At 42.6% G+C, this 20,282-nt stretch overlaps 1 protein-coding gene across 13 annotated transcripts in view; it reads right to left on the minus strand.

Moving 5' to 3' along the window:
• Window positions 1-32: 32 nt before the first annotated feature.
• Pxk (PX domain containing serine/threonine kinase like) overlaps window positions 33-20,282 on the minus strand; it is a 68,611-nt gene continuing 48,361 nt past the window's right edge. For 3 of the 13 annotated variants that reach the window (XM_041662480.1, XM_041662490.1, XM_041662491.1), the window contains 6 exons: window positions 20,150-20,198; window positions 15,229-15,306; window positions 14,677-14,763; window positions 13,224-13,290; window positions 9,897-9,959; window positions 33-1,204 (listed from right to left, as the gene is read on the minus strand). In XM_041662480.1, coding sequence (XP_041518414.1) covers window positions 990-1,204; window positions 9,897-9,959; window positions 13,224-13,290; window positions 14,677-14,763; window positions 15,229-15,306; window positions 20,150-20,198 — 559 coding nt within the window. In that variant the 3' untranslated portion in view covers window positions 33-989. Of the gene's footprint in view, window positions 1,249-1,463; window positions 1,481-4,579; window positions 4,613-9,896; window positions 9,960-13,223; window positions 13,291-14,676; window positions 14,764-15,228; window positions 15,307-20,149; window positions 20,199-20,282 lie in introns of all 13 variants that reach the window. The other 10 variants (XM_041662492.1, XM_041662488.1, XM_041662486.1 and 7 more) reach the window with 10 other exon arrangements.

Consider the following 20,282-nt stretch of genomic DNA (forward strand, 5'->3'; position numbering starts at 1 on the left):
TCATCTGAAATACCTAGCAAAGCCACAACGTATTTTCTTAACATGATTTATTTTAATAAAAAATACAGCTGAGTATGTATCACAGATTACATGAAACTATACACAATGACATTCTTTCTGCATAGTAACCAACACTGATGTGTGTATTTGAATTTTAACGTGGATTTTTAATAATCCTTTAAAGTGCAATTTATTTAAAGGTTTAAGCAAATCACAGAACGAAAGACTTCTAATAACTGAGTAACATCAAAAAAGATGCTGAAATTGGATACATCGAATCAGAAGTGATTGCCATTGATGCCAGATTAACTTGTAATGACTCTCCCTCTACTCCAACCTGACTTAAATGCTGAGAATTAAGACAATCCTTTAACTGGCAAGAGCTTTTTCTGTGGTTAATGTTTTCCCGTCTGTCTTGGTACATTCTAACTGAAAAGAACTGTAAATCCAGAGTGGCTGCTGTCAGCCACAGTGAGACTCCCCCCTCCTGTAGAAGGAAGAATCAAGAGAGAGCTCTTGCTTCTCTGCCTCAGTATAACTAACTGCCTTGGTTACAGTGTTAGCGTCTGAGGTGAACTACGTAAGAAATGACCAGAAAATGTTTGAGAAGACTGAACTGTGAGAACACTTTCGATAGAGTGGCAGAGATAGTAACAGGCCAGTCACTGCTGTGACAGAATATCATCATTGCTTTTGTTTTCTGTCATTTTCCTTTAGCTGGTGAAAATAATTCCCATATGCTGCTGCCCCTAAAGGAAGCCCATTAGAGTCACAGGAGCAAACTGTTAAGGCAGCAATGCTAGCCCCACTTTGTTCTACTTGGAGAGTGTTTTCCTCTTGGAGTATGTCGGCAAGACTGGCTGTACTGGCTCTGCCGGACTCGCCCCAGAAAGGGACTTGAGGGAGGCTGTGCAAGGACTCAACTAGGAAGAGGGACTTGGGTGGGAGTGGGACAGAAGAGCTTGGCCTCCCAGTGTAAACAGGAAACATCAGCCAATTTTAGGAGCACTGTGATCACAGGTTTTGGCTTTCCTCAAAGTTCCCTTTTGGAAATTCTGGATGGAGCTGAGCAAGGCTCCACGATTCACACCATTCACATCCTGGGGCAGGAGCGGGACAGGCATCTCTGTGCCCGAGGTTGTCGAGGGAGCTGCTGGTGGAGGCGGAGGAGGCGGAGGAGGTGGAGGTAATGCAGAAGACAGCCCTGCAGAGGAAAAAGAAGGTCAGTGTTCCACCTTTCCACCTGCCCTGATGCTGCTTCTACTTGGGCCAGGGCAAAGTAGAATCTGGGGAGACTAAATATTCTCAGAGGGGCCAAGAACCCAGTATTCAGGGTATTTTCAAACGCTAAAAAAAGGAAAGAACGTAAAAAAAAAGGGGGGGGGAGTTTAAAGGTTATTTCTTTCAAATGTGAGAAGAGAATTGAATTGAGTATCAGGGATTTTGTGAAACCATACAGTGACAGCAATCCCTAGAGCGGCTCAGACTCTGTTCCCAGCAGGTCAGCTATACCTGCTGAGTACACAGGGTGAGACATATCTGCATGCAGAGTTGGGCCAAAGGGATGAACAATCCCTAGCTGCTTCTGCACACAGTACTTGAAGGCTGTAATTGGCTAGACTAGGCCAGCAAGCCCCAGGGATCCTCCTGTCACAGCCTCCCCAGGCTTGCAGTTTTATAAGTGTGTGTTGCTGCTGCTTGCTATTTCTCAGGGCCTCCAAGAATCATGGCGATCTTGCAGCACCACACAGCTGCAGCTTCACTTGAAAAGTGTGTACTGTTGTAAAGATCAGAGCCTAAGTGGGAAGAAGCCTTACAGTTCGTGCCGTTATTTGGCTCCAAGTAGAAACAGGACTTGATGACAAAAGTGGGAGTGACATCTGTTGGCCTGTTAAAGAGCGAGCCAATGCCAGCTGTTGAATCTGCTTTGAACGATTTCCTGTTGGGCTGAATTAAAGAAACGTAAAATACTACTACTTGTCAACAGGAATTTGAGAAAGGGGTCTCTTCCTGGCAATGGCATTCTCATAGAGAAGCCCAACCCCAGAACAGAATGAGTCCTCGTGGCCATGCATGTCATGGAATCTGGACAAAGAAAGGGAACCTGGGTATCTAACACATCCTTCAGGTGAACTCTTTAAACGTTCATTTCCTGTGTATGTGTACCACACAAGCAGGCCACAGTGCACACGTGGAGCTCAGAGGACAAGCGGTGGCACAGCCAGTCCTCTCTGCACCATGTGAGTCTAGAGACTGTAATTCAGGTTGGTAAGCAGTCAGTCACTAGATTTCATTTTCTTGTTCTTTTTTAAGTCACTAGGTAAACTGTTCTTTCCAAAGTAGTGAGACATTACTGCTGCAGGTGACTTTAGTGGATGGCAGTTATGAACACTGTGGTTCTCTAAGACCCTACTTGTCTGTTGTTACCACACTGCTGTGGGCAGTGTGAATAGACAGGTACACTGTGCACTAAATATGGATCAGGAATGAATGGCTCAAGGTCACCAATAAAATACTCAAGTGTGGCAAGCAATGATCAAAGTCTTGCAGTTCACAAACCCACTTACCTCCTTTATACCTTTAGCCCAACCTAAGGCAACCAAAATGAAAGGCTCACACAAATGCACAGTCTCATGTTCTGCAATCATGGAATTCTCAAACAAGGATCCCATAGCAATACAAATAAAGATTAAATACAGACAAATGAATAAAATGTAATTTACATTGGTTTTGCTCAACAATGAATGAAATTCAACTAGGTTTTATGTAGGATGGATTATGGAAGACATTCCTGGCTTTACCTCATAAAGATTATAATGAATAGTAACCTTGAAGTGACGACTGAGGTAAGAAGCCCAGGTGGAATGAGCATAGAAGCATCCACTTAGGGCATCTGAATATATGCCAATGAAATGTTGGAGTGAGGGAGGACTCTCTTGACTTGACAGCATGCAGTACCAAGGCTGCCAGAGATAGAAGCTCTGCCCATGTGGGGATGAATGGCTATCAAAACCCATTAGGCATTATCCTAATGGCCAGAGAAGGGCAGTAGAAGTATTAGACCAGACCAGGAGCTGTAGGTTTCCCCCACCGAGCTTTGTGTCCAGGTCCCTGGTTGAAGAATCACTACAGGGTTAAGACTCAGAAGACAGGCTTGGACTGCAGCAGCACTGGGGACCCCACCGCTTGCCTAAGACTGGCTGCCCTCCAGCCTAGGGTTTAGGAAGGCTTGAATTCACGAGTATGGGTGGTGACCTTGGCATACAACAGCTTGGCTTCAGAGAACCAGCCCTTGATGCTGGCATCAGAACCTCACATGTACTACCAGAGTTTTGGAGTCTTTCTCTCTCTCTCTCTCTCTCTCTCTCTCTCTCTCTCTCTGTCTTTGTTTTTTTTTGTTTTTGTTTTTGTTTCTTCTAGACAGGGTTTTTCTGTGGCTTTGGAGCCTGTCCTGGAACTAGCTCTTGTAGACCAGGGCGGTCTCAAAACTCACAGAGATCTGCCTGCTTCTGCCTCCTGAGTGTTGGGATTAAAAGGCATGTAGCACCACCTCCTGGTGAGTCTGTTAGCTTCGTTTAAAGGTCAGTGAGTATAAGACAGGACCATTAGAAACAATGTCAAGAAAGGAAAGATGGGACAGAGAATAAACATAAGCGGACAAGAGGAAAGAGCAAACTCCACGCTAGACTGGTGGTTATATGAAGTCACAACTAGGATGGGACATGCTCCTAAAAGTGCATCTACAATGACAACCAGGACAGTCCTGAGTTCTCCTATCTCACGCTCTCTTAGACAAAAATCTCAATTAGCTGATCTAACTTTCCCAGAAGCCTCTCCACCTGGCCCAGTAGGAATGTGGCAATCAGCTTTGTGTACCATTCTGGTACACAAAGAAAAATTACATATTTTAGATCCTGGGAAGGTTGCTGTGCCAGGAACATTTGTAACACTCTTTTGGGAAGGACATTTGGAGTTACCTATTTTTAGGTCAAGTCCAGTAGTCTCTAGGTTTCTGTAGCTCTGGATGGGTCAGCCAACTGGCCACTAGACCATACCAGATCCAGAAGACAGCAGTGACACAGGGACACAGTAGTTCTCAGCTTTCTGGGCCATCTTTGCCTTGGCCTTAGGCAGATGAGGAGACTCATATCTCAAGAATTCCCAAGTGTATGTCAGAACTTTTTTTTTCTGTCATCAATTATAAAAACCAGGAGGTTGTGACAACTTAACTGCCTAATACCATGTTTTCCCAGTAACTAGGAACCAACATTCTGCAGCACAATATTCAGAGTAACAGTTTACAACATTAAAATGGACTCAGATGCCACTGAGATGCAATTAGAGCTCACATTTCCAAACTAAAATTGGAATGAAAACGAAGATTTGAGAAGGTCACGATGGAAATGAAATGGATACAGATGAAGTGACTGGGGTGGGGTGGCTTTTAAAGATGCTGTGTTTTCACTGAGATAGTCCAAGAAGGAAGTGCTCTTTGTTCGGCTTCCCGTGTCCACCAGTGACACAAACACACAGAAACACAGCATCTCTAAAGCTGGAGAATCAGCGGAGCTTACTTTACCGAAAACTCACGTTCAAAGTGGTGCATGCTCTACTGAAGACAGCAGAGGGGGAGGGAAGGGAGGGAGGAGAGAGAAAGAGAGAGACATCATTATATAGAGTTTAGTGTCATTTAAGCAAACAGTAACAGTAAAATGTTAGTCTGAATTGCATGTTAAGTATTCTCACTACAAAACTAGGGTACACTTAACCACAAAATGTGTGCTGTACAAGCTCAAACATGAACCTTTCAGGATACGGCAAATGAACAAGCCACCTTTTCACACTTTTCTAAGCCAGTGAGATGCTATTTTTATTTATTTACAAGCATAATAGGCACTTCGGAAGAGCAGGCAAGGCCAGTGGTCTGTTCTGCACCTATTACCAACCAGGGATGTTTATCAAGAGATTCAACAAAGGAAAGCTCACTGTTTTACAAAACAGTCTTCCGCTGTCTAAAATAGACTCTCTTTTTAAGCTGAGAAGAACAAAGTAACAGAACAGGTATAAGGGGGTTTGTGGGTGGGCGACTTCTCAGGAAGAACCGTGGGACCCCATCCCCAGCCCACTTTAGTCTAGTGAAACTTCCAATGGCAAAAGCAAAAAATGGCTTTGTTTGTTCTTTCAAACTCACTAAGTTTCAGGTTAAAAGAAAACGATAATGCTTCTTTCCCCACACAGTGAGCCCCAGATTTCCTCAGGACAAACAGCAAGAAAGAACATCAGTCTGAGATGGGCCCCTCAATCCCTGTGGCCACAAGACCAACTCTGGAAGAAACAAAGGAGGCTGGGAACATGCAGTCACTCCTTTTTCCTTCACCAGGGGAGAAATCCAAGGAGAAACTCACACCCTTAGAACTGGGGGTGGCGGGTGGGCATGGGAGAGTGGGCAGAAAGCTGCAGCAGAGGGCAGGCAGAACCAAGGCACTCCCATGGTCAGCCCTGCACGACAGGCAACCTGCTCAGGGAAAAACACATTGCTCTGTGTGTGTGCAGCTTTGCTTACTGGATTGAGAGACCAAACCCAGGGTGGAACTACATCCCCAACCCTAGGGTTTTTTGAGACTGTCTCACTACATATAGCTCAAGCTGGCCTCAAATTCTGAACCTTCCTGCCTCAGCTTCCCAATATTACAAGCATACACCCGCCAGGCTTGTGTATAGCTTTTGAAAAGAGATAATTGTTAAAGCTGAATACAAACATTTTGGTATACACTGGCCTCAGACTTGATTAGACCAGGCAAATTCTACATTTTAAGTAAGTTCATTTTTCTCAGTAAGTTCAAAATTCTCTAGATGGTGTAAATCCTTACCCTTATTAATTCCTAACTCTCCTTGGCTCTCTCTTCCGTACGCTCTATCATTCTCTAGGCCCACGTTCCAGTTCATCTCCTTAAGGTCTCCATAGTCCCCACCCTAACCTTATGATTGTTTACTGCTTAGAAAGCCTTGCAGAAGTCAGTTCTTTCCTACCATGTGGGTTCCATGGACAGAGCTCTGGTTGTTAGACTTGGCAGTAAGCACCTTTACCAACACAGCCATCTCCTTGGCCCACAGATCCTTCTAAAAGTCGGCTCTCCAGAAAGTCATCTAGAGAGAAGATATCTGTGAGCCTCCACTACGGAAATCTGGAGATGAAGGGTCAGAAGATAAAGTTGGGGAAGGTTAAAAGTGATGATGGTTTACAGAGAGATTTTATTTGAAAGAGGAAAAAGGAAACCTGCATAAGACAGGGTCTGAGCTGTGGTTTGACTCAAGGTTTTCAGGGCTTTTTCATTTGTCAAGACTGTTTTTCTCTCTGAAAATTACTTGTAGGGTGTTTTATATGTTGATTGCCATGCCAAAAGCTTAATTCCTTTATCATGCCTTCACCATTTTTAACTTAGAAGTTCAAATTAATTAGAATTAATTAAAAGTAATTTTGTTTTATAAAAGACATTAATTAAAGTAAAATAAAACAAGACAGTTCCTAAGAATGGAACTCATTTGTTCACGGTTACAGAGGGCAACTGGTAGAGCCGGCTCTGTGCACTCCAGCAGAGCAGCGCTTAACTTCCATGGTCATGATACTCCCAGAAAAAAGCAGGCTCTCAATGAGTGGAGTAAATGAATGGAGGCAGAATCAAGTTCAAATCCTGGATCTTGAAGCTTCCATTATCTGTGACCTTGGTCAAGTTCTCAACTCTACTAGAAGCTCAGTTTTTCTGTGAAATAGAGATAAACTGGAATCTACTCTTATTGGACAGGAAGAAAGTTGAGGATTAAAGGGGACAATGAATACAAATCACTTAGATGTGATTACTGAAAACAACAGTTTTATGTTTCCCCTTTATTTAGCATCCTTAACATACTCTTGTAAATGTACTTTATAAAAAGAGCCAATACATGAAGAGTTTGAGTCTATCCTTGGCTACATGAGATCCCACCTTAACCATTACCTTACAAAAAGGCCTAGAGAGTTAGTTCAGAGGTTAAGAATGCTAGCTGCTCTTCCAGAGTACTTGAGTTCCATCTCTGGCACTCCTATGAGAAGGCTTCCAACTGCTGTAATTCCAGGGATCCAACAAATTTTGCTGATCACCCCCAGAATTTTCACAACACATGTGCATGATTCCTCACACACACACACATAAATGAAAAGGAAACCAAGACAATAGGCCTGCAGTCTGTTCCCCAAATACAGTGAGAGCAAATATCTGTATATGTGCAAACTAGGGCATTTTAAAACACTCAGCTCTACAAATGTACAGAATTTTAATCCTTCCCAAAGAGGCCTTTATGAGTCATGGAACAATAGAAAAGAATTAGAAAATTTTTCACTGAAACAAACAAACAAATGAGGGCCTTACGAAAGAGTATGAGAGAATGCCAGCCACCAAGTACAACTGCCACCAGACTTGAGGAAACAGTATTAGTCCCAACAATTTAGTGTGGATCTCAACAAGTACCAACAAATCCTGCAGAGAGGATCCCAGCTGCTAGACAGGGCTCATCTGGTAATATCTCTTCAGTTGGAAGTGCCTGTTACTTCTGCCAAATCCTAAGGAGCTAAAACAAGTCCATCTTGTTCTAGTCACCATGATCACCTAAAACTGAAGCTGTGGCGGAAGAAGTCCCACTCAACCTGCCAACGCTGACCTGCTGCGGTCCCTCCTCTTCTGAAGGTCTTGACCTATCTGCCCCACAATGCTACATCATGCTCCTCACCCAGGAAAAGTTGAGAGCAGAGCCAGCCTCTACCTCCCAAACACTTCACCTACAGTAAAGTCTCCTGGTGCTAGGCGCAGGGTTCAACTCGAGATGCTGCTTGCTGATAAGCCAACCTTTGATACAGATTTTTGTGGAGGAGGAGAGGATTTGTGACAAGATCGCTCTGTATAGTGTCACCCTGGCTGTCCTATAACTTATTCTGTGAACCAAGCTGGCCTTGAACTCAGCGATCTACCTGCCCCTAACTCCCACAGTATTGGGATTAAAGGTATGTGCTACCACTGCCTGTTGAGAAAGATCTTTTATTTCAAAGGAACTACTGGGAGAAAACATTACCAGGTTTTAGACCATTAGCAGGAAGTTTCTGTCTATTTGAACTGTGTTCCAACAGTTTGGAGCTTCTGAGGCACTGGACATCGGCTGAAGCCTGTCCGCTTCTCTTTGTAACCCAGGCTACATGAAAGTGTACTTTGAAAACATTTGAGGTAAGCAGACCTACTATGCATATCTGGTTTATGCACCTAAAATGCTAGGTTGCTAGGCAAATGATATAAGATTCATTACAAGGAACAGCCAGTAGAGGTCAGAGCATGGTCTTTGGGATAAATAATTCTGTCAATAATTTCAACAAAATCATTAAAGGGAATAAAGGCTCTCCTGACAGCTGTCGTACTTGGGCTTCAAATGTGTTCTCTCCAGTTCACAATACTGCTCCCTGTCATCCCCACTGTCCTTAGATGAATCTTTCCCCATATTGACTGACTGCTAGAAAAAATTCCATTTTTCTTCTCTCATTCTGAAAGTTAGCTCATCTTAGGTAAAGCTGCTATTATATGAAATCGCTCCCACTTAGGCACAGGTAACCAGGAGAGTCAGACTATGAATGAAATCAGGCATCCAAAGGCAAAAGCGAGCTACCCAGAAGCACAGCTCACACACAGGGTGCTCGGCACACTAGGCAGGCATCTCCGTTATCCAGGGCTAAGAGTCCTCAGAACCCTCTTCGTTTCCTTAGTGTATGAAAATGAGAGGAAACTAACACCATATATTAAGCTGGAAATGGCTCAAAACAGTCTGAATAGTAGATTTCCAGAAACTTCTGCTCAGCTCAAACAATTAATCGTCACAAGACAACTCTGTCTATTAAGAAGTTCTTTGCAAAATCTGCTGAGAAAGTCAGAGATAAAAGAATCATCCCAATGATCTGGCATTTCTGCTCTATAAAACTGGCCCTGGCCCTAGAACACATAACAGTAAGCGACCAGTAAACACTCTCAGCCAGCAAGGAGAGAGTCAATCAAACCAGCCTTCTTGCATTCATGTTTTTTCCCAGGAGCTTTAGTCAGAGTCATTTAAAGGCAGCCAATACCATAAGCATTAGAGAATATGGTACCGTCAGCTCATATACCAATCCTGCCAAAGACTTCCCTTTCAAACAGCTGGAAGAACTCTTCCAAGGACAGCAATGAACTCTGAGTGGAAAAACCAGCTTCTTAGACTAAATATTCTTGAATGAATGATCATTCATTCAAGGAGGAAAATGAAATGTGTTGTCGCTTTGTTTTTACTGGACTGCAAAATGGTTAGAAAGAAGATCTTAGTTCAAAAAGGAAAGGCGAAAGAGTATTGTGAGACTACTCCACAGGACTGTTCTTGTATGTAATTCCAAAGACAAATTCTTTGTCAGTATTTTTCCCCCAACAACAACAAAACCAAAAACCCTCACAGTATCTGATTTAATTCACAAGGTGAAACGAAGGTTAATGATAATTATCAGATAATTACACGCTTTACAGAGCAGAATAGAGAACAAACGGTTATCCGGAAATTGTTAGTAGGGATGCTTCACTCTGTGCTAGGCAGCTTGTGAGCTCTGCTGTGACCAGCCCACAGCAGAAAGGGGCTGCAGGAGAAGCTGCAGGTAGGTAGGACAAAGTGTAGGACAACAATGTGTTTGCTTTGCCCAAAGACAAGCTCCGACCCAAGGAGACTCCTGAAAACAGCCTGTCAGCCCCTCCAAAGAATACACGTTTTGCATTTGCGTTCGGCTCTCTGGAGAAGAGAGGTGGGGTCTGTGTCCTGAAATGCTTGGATGGAGAAGAAGGCCTGTCGCCTTATACAGTACTGACCTGCTGTGGAGGGTGGAGTTGGAGATGATGGGGATGTGAGAGGTGAGCTGGCCCCAGATCCTGCTGAGAAAAACAGAGAAATCCTCGTGGGGACCAAAAACAGACATTTGAAACTTGGCATGAGCAGAAACTCAGCATTGTTTGAGAATCTGTTATTAGCCCAGTATGTTCTGTGGAGCAATGTGATGAGAAACAGAAAATATAGAAATTAAGCCAAGCGGTGGTGGCGCACGCCTTTAATCCCAGCACTCGGGGGAGGCAGAGACAGGCGGATCTCTGTGAGTTCGAGGCCAGCCTGGTCTACAAGAGCTAGTTCCAGGGCAGCTCCAAAACCACAGAGAAACCCTGTCTAGAAAAAACAAAAACTATAGATATATGAATTAGATCCAGTGGTGGCAGGTTTCCCTCCAGTGCAAGGTGTATTTCCTTCACCAGCCTGGCAGAATTCTCACTCAAAGGAATCAAGAGCACCTTGTAGAATTTACACACACACACACATTCTCTCCCCCCCCCCTCTCTCCCTCCCTCTCTCCCTCCCTCCCTCCCAAGTACCGGGAGCACAGGCGTACACCACTACCACATCAGATTCCTTTTCTGAGGCAGGGTCTCTTTCTGTGTACTTTTGGCTGTCCTGGAACTCACTATGTAGATCTTGAACTCACAGAGCTCCACCTGCCTCTGGTTCCCAAGAGCTGAGATTAAAGGTGTGCACCACTACACCCGACTCGAGCTTTGCTCACATTCGTCCATGTGTTTGAGGCAGAGTCTCATTAAGTAGCCCAAACTAGCTCAACCTCCAGGGCACTGTAATTATAGGTAGTATGTGACCACACCAGCTCAAGTCTCCCGTGAGCCTCTCGGTATTTCCTCTAGGGTAGGCAAACATCTTCCTATCTGAATTGACCACGGAAAATGAGGCATGACTTGTTGAAGATCAACTTTACCAGCAGGTACATTCAGTTAGAGAGGTGCAGTCCTGAACCTGGATTTTCTTTACTTTTTATTTATTTTTATTTTATGTGCATTGGCATTTTGCCTGCATGCCTGTCTGTTTGAGGGTGTCAAAGTTACAGACAGTTTTGAGCTGCCATGTGGGTGATGGGAATTGAATCCTGGTCCTCTGGAAGAGCCATTGCTCCAGCCCCATGTAAGACCTTTTCTTACATGAAATTTAGTAAACAACCTCATTTAGGGTAAAAACCATAAGCAAAATCCAAATTCCCTGTAGCTGGAAAATCTCTAGAAAATATCCCTTCAGCCCAGCAAGGAAGTAGCCCCCACAGAAGCCTCTTGTTTGGAAATAGGAAGGCACAGTCCTGTGGAAAGGACAGCCAGAGCTCCTTCACCTGGAGCCACCAAAGGGAGTGCTGCTGTCAACCAGCACTGAGAAGCCACCACTAGCTCCAAGGCTAGGCTTCCAGCTACAGACAGCACTCACAGAGGATGTGCTGGAGCCCTGGGGATACACTGGAGATGAGTCCTGAACAAACCACACCCTGCATTCTCCACAGTACTTCCTCAGCTCAGTGTAGGAGGGTTGGTTTGCTGAAAAGGTTAGAGGCAAAACTCAACAAGGCTGCTTTTCTACTGGTTGCAGCATTAGCAGATCTTAAAGACAGAAAACCGGACTTGTGAGTCTAGTCAGGCTGGTAACTAACCTATACATTTCCATCAATAACCAGTACCTGGCTTTCCTAAACTCCTGAGGTGTCTTGGCTATGATTTTTGTTTTTATTTATTTGTTTGATTTTTCAAAACAGTTTCTCTGTGTAGCTCTGGCTGTCCTGGAACTCACTCTGTAGGACAGGCTGGCTTCAAACAGAGATCTGCCAGCTTCTGCCTCCCAAGTGCTGGGATTAAAGGCATGCCCGGCTAAGATTTTTGTTTTTTAAGACAGGTTTTGTGTGTCTTTTAGATTGATGTCGAACTTGCTATGTAGCTGAGGATAACCCTAAACCCTCTCTTGGAATTCTTTGGTGTCCACTCTGTGACATGTGCATGTGGAAGAGTGCAGGCATAATCTTGGGAAGGGGCAGGTATAGGCTTTTTTTTTTTTTTTTTTTTTTCGAGACAGGGTTTCTCTGTGGTTTTGGAGCCTGTCCTGGAACTAGCTCTTGTAGACCAGGCTGGTCTCGAACTCACAGAGATCCGCCTGCCTCTCAGGTATAGGATTTCTCTGGTTTACAAAGAACTAGATGAACAGAATCACTAGTGTATAGACATGCTGGTTGGATATATGGCTCTCCCCCTACCTATAAAAATTCGTCCTATAACTACGGAGCAAGTAGATTTCCAAATATGAAATTATGTGCCAGTCATAGCAGCTTCCGTCCCCAAGCATGTTGGTCCTTACTGGGACCTCCTCTTTTCCTTCTAGAATTCTGTGATAGTGTCATGATTCTCATCCTACTTCTAGTGTCCTAGGATTCACATTCCAATCTTTCAATTTCCAGCTCTACACACATCTCCGGCATTCTTCAGCTGAGGATAATCTAGCCTTCAATTTCCAGCTCTACACACATCTCTGGCATTCTTCAGCTGAGGATAATCTAGCCTTCAAGATACATCTTGATTCTCTTGCATGCCTCTCAGTATCTCCTCTAGTGTCAGCAAACATCTTCCTATCGGAATTGACCAAGGAAAATGAGGCATGACTTGTGATTGATTGATAGATCAATCCATAGATCGACTGATCCATCCATCCATCCATCCATCCATCCAGTCTCAATACAGTGAAGCCAGGCTGGTCTCCAATTCATGGCCTTAAATAATCTCAGTCTCCTGAGTAGCTAGGAATACATGCATGCCTAGCCCTTCCACTTTCAAAGCCTTCTGCTTAGTCACCTGTGCCTCCTCACTGATGGGCTTCCTCCACACCTGACGCTGACAGTGGAGCTTTCAATGCTCATCCTTGGTTCTCTGGCTTCTCAAACACTCTCCTCTTTGCATATTCAGCTCCTCCCTTCCATATGGGTCCTTTATCTTCTTAGAGTATAATCAGCTAAACTTCAATTTCCCCTTCCCATGCCTCACCCCCCAGGGGTGAAACTGAGGAGTTATTGAAAACTCCCTTCTCTTCCTCCAACCACAAGGGTTCCAGAGCAGAAGGCAAGATTGAGGCAAATTTCCATGTACAAAGAAGGGCCTGTTTTTCTTCCACATCACATGCTCCTATGTCTGACCGACTGAGTTTGGTGCAGAGGTGGGAGTGTGAGCGTTGTCACAATATTCACCGGGGGCAGAGTTCTAATCTGTGCACACATCACTGCTGCTCAGTCAAATCTCCGCACCTCTGCACGCCGGGCTCCAGCCACCTAGACCAGTTACCTGAGTTATTGGAGCTGTGCTTCACTGGCTGTTCTTCACTGTTCTCAACCGCAGATCGCTTCGATTTCTTTAAAAATAAAAGAAAGGTGGGTGGTAAGCAAAGAAAAGGCACACTTTAGTAGAGACTTAAAAAAATTTCGGATATACAGTTTAACCAGCTACAAAAATTGGTATACTCAGCTTCTAACTTAATGCAGTGAAGAAGCCACAGGTCAAAATGGAAAATAAAACCAGAATGCTGACCATTTATTTCCTCCAGTTAATTTTTGCCATAATTGGCCTAGCAAACCAGGAAACTATATGGCCCATTATACGCACCCCCCCCCCCCCCCGTGTGTGTGTTAAGCTCCAAACTAGTCATCTGGAAGTGCTTTTAGCTTTCAAGGGGATATAATACAAAACGTGTCACTAAGTGTACACCATTAGCTTTAGAATTTTCTTCACATACAGTCAAGAACTTAAAAAGAGAACACAGGTACTGTGGGATAATGCTTTTGTATACTGTAAAGATTTGTCATTCATATTGGTTTAATAAAATGCTAAATGGCCAGTAGCCAGGCAGGAAGTATAGGTTGGGGCAACCAGACTAGGAGAATTCTGGGAAGAGGAAATGCAGAGAGGCAGTCACCAGCCAGACACAGAAGAAGCAAGATGAGAAAGCCTCAGTGAGAAGAGGTACCAAGCCACATGGATAAACACAGACAAGAATTAAGGGTTAATTTAAGATGCAAGAGCTAGCTAGGAATACGCCTAAGCCATTGGCCAAACAGTATTGTAATTAATATAGTTTCTGTGTGATTAAACAGGTCTGGGTTACTGGGAAACAAAAGTACAGTCTCCATTTACATAATGGTGCCCAATGTAGGGCAAAAATTTCCACGTAAAGTCTAAAAAAGCTTTAAAAAAAGGATTTTAGACATACAAAATCAGAATCAAACACAGACTCTCCAATAGCTGTTGGCTAGCAGTGAACGAAGGCACAGCTCTTTTAAGAAAGGCTTTCTGACTCAGCGTTAAAGGCAAAAATCTCACAGCTCTTTTAATATTGCTTAGCAGATTAAAGACTCATGTGCTCAAAAAAAAATAGAGATATACAATAAAAACAGATTCAAACAGAAAACAAACCTCTAAACGGTTTACAATGTGCTTAAAATACACATAAGCATAAAGAAAAAGATTTTAAAAATCCTTAAAAAATAAAATAATTGGATATGATGGCACTCTCCTTTAATCTCAGAATTTGGGAGGCAAAGGCAGGCAAATTTGAGTTCAAAGTCAGCCTGGTCTACAAAATAAGTTCCAGAACAGCCAAAGACACACACACAAAACAAACAAACAAACAAACAAACAAACAAAAACCCTGTCTCAAAAAACCAAAAATTAAAAAAAAAAAGCCACACAAAAATAAAGAATAAGTGCAATTTCCACTTTCACACAGGGACAACAGGCTTACCTTTCGAGCTAGGATCTTTCTCCTTTTCCTTTCTTCCTCAGACCCGTGGTGTGACTGAGCTCTTGTTAGTCTTCGATGTTGGTGAATCTTTAAGAGATGACAATCCCCCATAAGTGTAAGGAAATCCTATCTACAGCAGGATCCTAAGGAGACATCTGTGTGTATGATCACATTAAACTGTTAGGATAAACAGGCCTTTCTTAGCCTGCTGTCAGTCTCGTGGCTATGTCAAGATCTATGGGAGAAGGGTATGCTAAGTGATGATCCTTCTCACTTTCCTGTTCCTTCTACCCTCACTCTACAGAAAAATGTGGCACAGGAGTGCTGCCAACCACTCCACCCAGGAAACCCTACCATGTGTGTGTCCTTGTTTCTCACAGACTGAGGGCTGGACTATAAGATATGGTACTCTGCGTTACAGCACTTAGCCCAAAATCTGGTTGAGAGCAACTATGCACATAATGTTTACCAAGTAAAGAGTCAAAGACAATCACTGTGAACCTCATGGCAGGGAATAGAGGCACTAATATTGAATAACTATTGCCAGCTTACCTGCTTCTGTTCTTCGATGAGTCTCTTTTCTATACATTCTTTGGCAATTCTCAATGCCTCTTTTAATTTTGTGGGAATCTGAAAGAAGTAGTACATGAACTAATGATTGAAGTGGTTGGAGTCTCCGGAGTCCTGAACACACTCAGCAGTAGCCATGATCACATGGGACGTCCTCTAGAATAGAACCAGTTAAAACTGCACACTCCATCTATGTCAGCTATATTCACTTCGACAGAACTTTCGGGCAACAAACACAAAATTAAATAAATAAATAAACCATAAACACACCATGCTTCAAATAATTCAAGGGGTTCCAGAATTGCCAAAGTAATCTCAAAGTAATTCAACACAGGTGCAAGACCAAAATGTAATACTTAAAACAGCAGAGCTGCTACAGCACAGGGAAGGGGCACTGTGGCACTGGGTTTGTCAATGCTTTCTTTCTTCTTTCTCCTCCTCCAGGCAGGGCTTCTCTGTATAGCCCTGGCTGTTCTGGAACTTACTCAGTAGAGCAGACTGGCCTCAAACTCACAGATCCATCTGCCTCTGCCTCCCGAGTACTGGGATTAAAGGCATGTGCCACCACCACCAGGCTATTATTTTCTTTTTACTCAAAAAATTAATTTACTTATTCATTTGTCTGTCTTTGTTTTGGGGACAGCATCTCTGGGAGTTGTTCAGACTGGCCTTGAACTCACTCAGAAGCACAAGCAAACTTGAATTTGAGATCCTTCTGCTGCAGCTTCCTCAGTTGCTGTGTTTGCCACCACCCATCTCCAGGACACACACTCTCTCTCTCTCTCTCTCTCTCTTTCTCTCTCGTTTTTTGAGACAGGGTTTCTCTATGTAACAGTCCTAGCTGTCCTGAAACTCAACTCTGTAGACCAAGTTCTTGAGTGCTGGGATTAAAGGTGTGCACCACCACTGCCTGACTGGCCCATTTTCTTAAGGGAGGATCTTACTGTACGGCCCAGGATAGCCTGGTATTTTGCCTATTCTGGCCTTAACTAATGATTCTCTTGCCTCAGAGATTACAGGCACATACTATCCTACCCAGCTGGAAAGGATTTCTTGGATACGATACCAAAAACATAGGCAATAAAAGAAAACAATGAATAACTTGGACTCATCAAAATTAAAACTTGTTCAAGAAAGGATACCATCAACAAGGACGTAATATCAGAAGATATGAACAAAAAAAATGAAACCCAATTTAAAATGGGAAAAGTTTTAATGACATTTCTTCAAAGAAAAAATATAGATGGTAAAAAAATATGCATTATCAAATGGTCTTTTCACCAGGTAAAAAAGATGTTCAATACTGAAGAAACACAAATTAAATTCACACTAAGATAGCATGTCACAGGGGGCTGGAGAGATGGCTCAGAGGTTAAGAGCATTGCCTGCTCTTCCAAAGGTCCTGAGTTCAATCCCCAGCAACCACATGGTGATTCACAACCATCTGTAATGAGGTCTGGTGCCCTCTCCTGGCCTGCAGGCATACACACAGACAGAATATTGTATACATAATAAATAAATAAATATTAAAAAAAAGATAGCATGTCACTTCATAACTATTATGATGGCCACTATCAAAAAAAAAACATAAATTCAGTCTGCATGGTAGCACATTCTTTTAATCCCAGCACTTGAGAAGCCAAGGCAGGAGAATTTAAGTTCCATGCTAGCCTGGGCTATAGCAAGTTTCAGGCCATCTTGAGCAACATAGTGAGACCCTGTTGCAAAAAACAGACAAATAAGAATAACAAGGTTTTTTTTTTTTATTATACAATACTTTGTATTTTTTAAGCATACCAATCCAAGTTTCCCCTCCCTCTCTCCCAACCTTCCCTTCATCTGCTCTGCTCCTCAGAGAGGGTAAGGCCTCCCCTGGGAATTCAACTAAGTCTGTCCCACCACCTTGTTGAGGCAGGACCATACCCCCCACCCCTGTGCCTAGGCTGACAAGGTATCTCTCCATAGAGAGTGGGCTCTACAAAGTCAGTTCATACATTAGGGTTAGATCCTGGTCCCACTGCCAGTGGCTCCACATACTGCCCACGACAAACCATTGTCACCTGCATTCAGGGGCCTAGTACAGTCCTATGCAGGTTCCCTAGCTGTTAGTCCTGAGTCAGTGTGCTACCACTAGCTCAGATCAGTTGATTCTATGTGTTTCCCCATCATGGTCTTGACCCCTTTGTTGTTATTACTGCTCCTCTCTCTCTTCGACTGTACTCCGAGAGCTCGGCCCAGCAGTTAGTTGTGGATCTCTGCATCTGCTTCGATCTGTTTCTGGGATGAGGGTTCTGGCTTCTCTGGGGTTGTTGATTGTAGGCTGGTTATCCTTTGCTTTATGTTTGATATCCACTTATGAATAAGTACATACTATAAGTACATGCTATATTTGTCTTTCTGAGTCTGGGTTACCTCACTCAAGATGTTTTTTTTTCCAATTCTGTCCATTTGCTGCAAATATCAAGATGTCATTTTTTTGTTTGTTTGTTTTTTCCACTCAGTAGTATTCCATTGTGTAAATGTTACACATTTTCTTTATCCATTCTTTGGTTGAGGGGCATCTAGGTTGTTTATAGGTTCTGGCTATTACAAATAATGCTACTATGTACATAGTAGAGCAAATGTCTTGTGGTATGAGTGTGCATCCTTTGGGTATTTGCCCAAAAGTAGTATTACTGAGTCTTGAAGTAGACTGATTCCTAATTTTCGGAGAAACCACCATACTGATTTCCACAGTGGCTATACAAGTTTGCACTTCCACTAGTAATGGAGTAGTTAGTATTCCCCTTACTCCACATCCTCTTCAGCATAAGTTGTTATAACTGTTTTTTATTTTGGCCATTCTTACTGGTGTAAGATGGTATCTCAGAGTTGTTTTGATTTGCATTTCTCTGACAGTTAAGGATGTTAAGCATTTCCTTAAGTGTTTTTTGACACTTTTAAGGATTTTTTTTGTTGAGAATTCTGTTTAGATCTGTATCCCATTTTTTAATTGGATTATTTGGTAATTTGATGTGTAGTTTCTTCAGTTCTTTGTATATTTTGGAGATCAGCCCTCTATCAGGTGCAGGGTTGGTGAAGATCTTTTTCCATTCTGTAATCTGCCCCTTTGTCTTGTTGACCGTGCCCTTTGCTTTACATAAGCTTTTCAGTTTCAGAAGTTTCCATTTATTAATTGCTGCTCTCAGTGTCTGTGCTACTGGTGTTATAATTTAAGAAGTGATTTCCTGTGCTGATGTGTTCAAGGGTACTTTCCACTTTCTCTTCTATGAGGTTCAGTGTGGTTAGATTTATGTGGAGGTCTCTGATCCATTTGGACTTGGGTTTGGGACATGGCAATAGATATGGATCTATTTGCATTCTTCTACATGTCGAAATCCAGTTAGACCAGCACAATTTGTTAAAGATGTTTTCGTATTTCCAGTTTATATCTTTAGCTTCTTTATCAAAAATCAGGCATTCATAGGTGTGTGGGTTAGTATCAGGGTCTTTGATTTGATTCCATTGGTCCATCTGCCTGTTTTATGCCTGTAGCTCAATATTAGAGTTTGAAGTTAGGGATGGTGATGCCTCCAGAAGTTCCTTTATTGTAAAGGGTTGTTTTGGCTATCTTGCGTTTTTTGCTTTTCCATATGAAATTTAGTATTGTTCTTTCAAGGTCTGTGAAGAATTGTGCTGGGATTTTGATGGCATTGCATTGAATCTGTAGATTGCTTTTGATAAAATTGCCATTTTTACTATGTTAAGCCTACCTATTCATGAGCATGGGAGACCTTTCCATTTTCTGATACCCTTTTCAATTTTGTTATTCAAAGACTTAAAGCTCTTGGTCATACAGGTCTTTCACTTGTTTGGTTAGAGTTACCACTAGATATAATAAGGAATTATAACTAGTTTGGCTAAAAGAAAGGCTAGTAGTTAAGAGCACCTTCTGTTCTTGCATAGGACCTATGTTTGGTCCCCAGGACCGTCATGGCAGCTTGTGGCCATTTAACTATACCTGTAGTTCCAGGGGATCTAATGCCCTTTCCTGGCTTCTGCAGGCACCAAACGTATGTGTAGTACATAGACAAATATGCAGACAAAACACTTATACATATAAAACAGAGTAACAAGTCTTGGAAGGGATGTAGAGAAACAAGAACTTTGTGTACTGTCAGTATGATGATATAATCACTGTGGAAACCAATATGTAGATTTCTAAAACAAAAACAACTGAAGGACCATATGAGGTAGAAATTTGACTGCCATCGGGGAGAGCCAGGGGTGTTGCTGCTTCCTATGCTGTAGTGTACCAGCCAGTCCCACCCCCGCCCCCGCACAGAGATGGACATGGCTCTAAACATCAGATTGTTACTAGCATCCACAGAGCAGTGTGAGGCCTGATTCTGGCTTTTCAGTTACAAGCCCATGATTGTCCTACCACAGATACTGCTTCTCTTGAGACTTCTTTCCAGGTTTTTCTTTAGATTCAGATGTTTGGGTTTATATTCTATCTTCCAGATCCCACTATTTTGTTGATAAATAAACTTTCCACATTATTACAATGCCTAGATACATTTTACTTTTATTTTTAGATACACGCACTACAGCTGGACATGGTGGTGTATGCCTATAACCCAGCATTAGGGAGGCAGGCATGAGAGGACTGCTGCGAGTTTCAGGCCATCCAAGTCTGCTAAAACAAACAAACAAACAAAACCAAAAGAACAAAACAAAAAACCCCAAACAAACCCCAAACCAAATCAACTGCATGCATCACAGATGATCAAAACAATAACTAGCTACAGGATATTTAGATTGTTTCCCAATTTTTTATATTATGACTATTTTGTTGTTTTTAAAGTTTTTCAAAGCCAACTTACTTATTCAACACATCCAAAATTTATATAATTTGCTTTACCTTAAACTGTGGCTTTTCAGAAGTTGTTAGTAAAACATCACTGAATAATCTATAAGAAAAGAAACAAATGTGTAAGGCCCTGGTTTTATTTCCGGTAACATGAAGAAGAAAATCTTTCTTAAACCAGAAACAC

The sequence above is a fragment of the Microtus oregoni genome, unplaced genomic scaffold (genome assembly GCF_018167655.1).
Source record: "Microtus oregoni isolate MIOR12 unplaced genomic scaffold, Mior012 000013F_ref0000133, whole genome shotgun sequence".
NCBI classification, from domain to species: Eukaryota; Metazoa; Chordata; class Mammalia; order Rodentia; family Cricetidae; genus Microtus; species Microtus oregoni.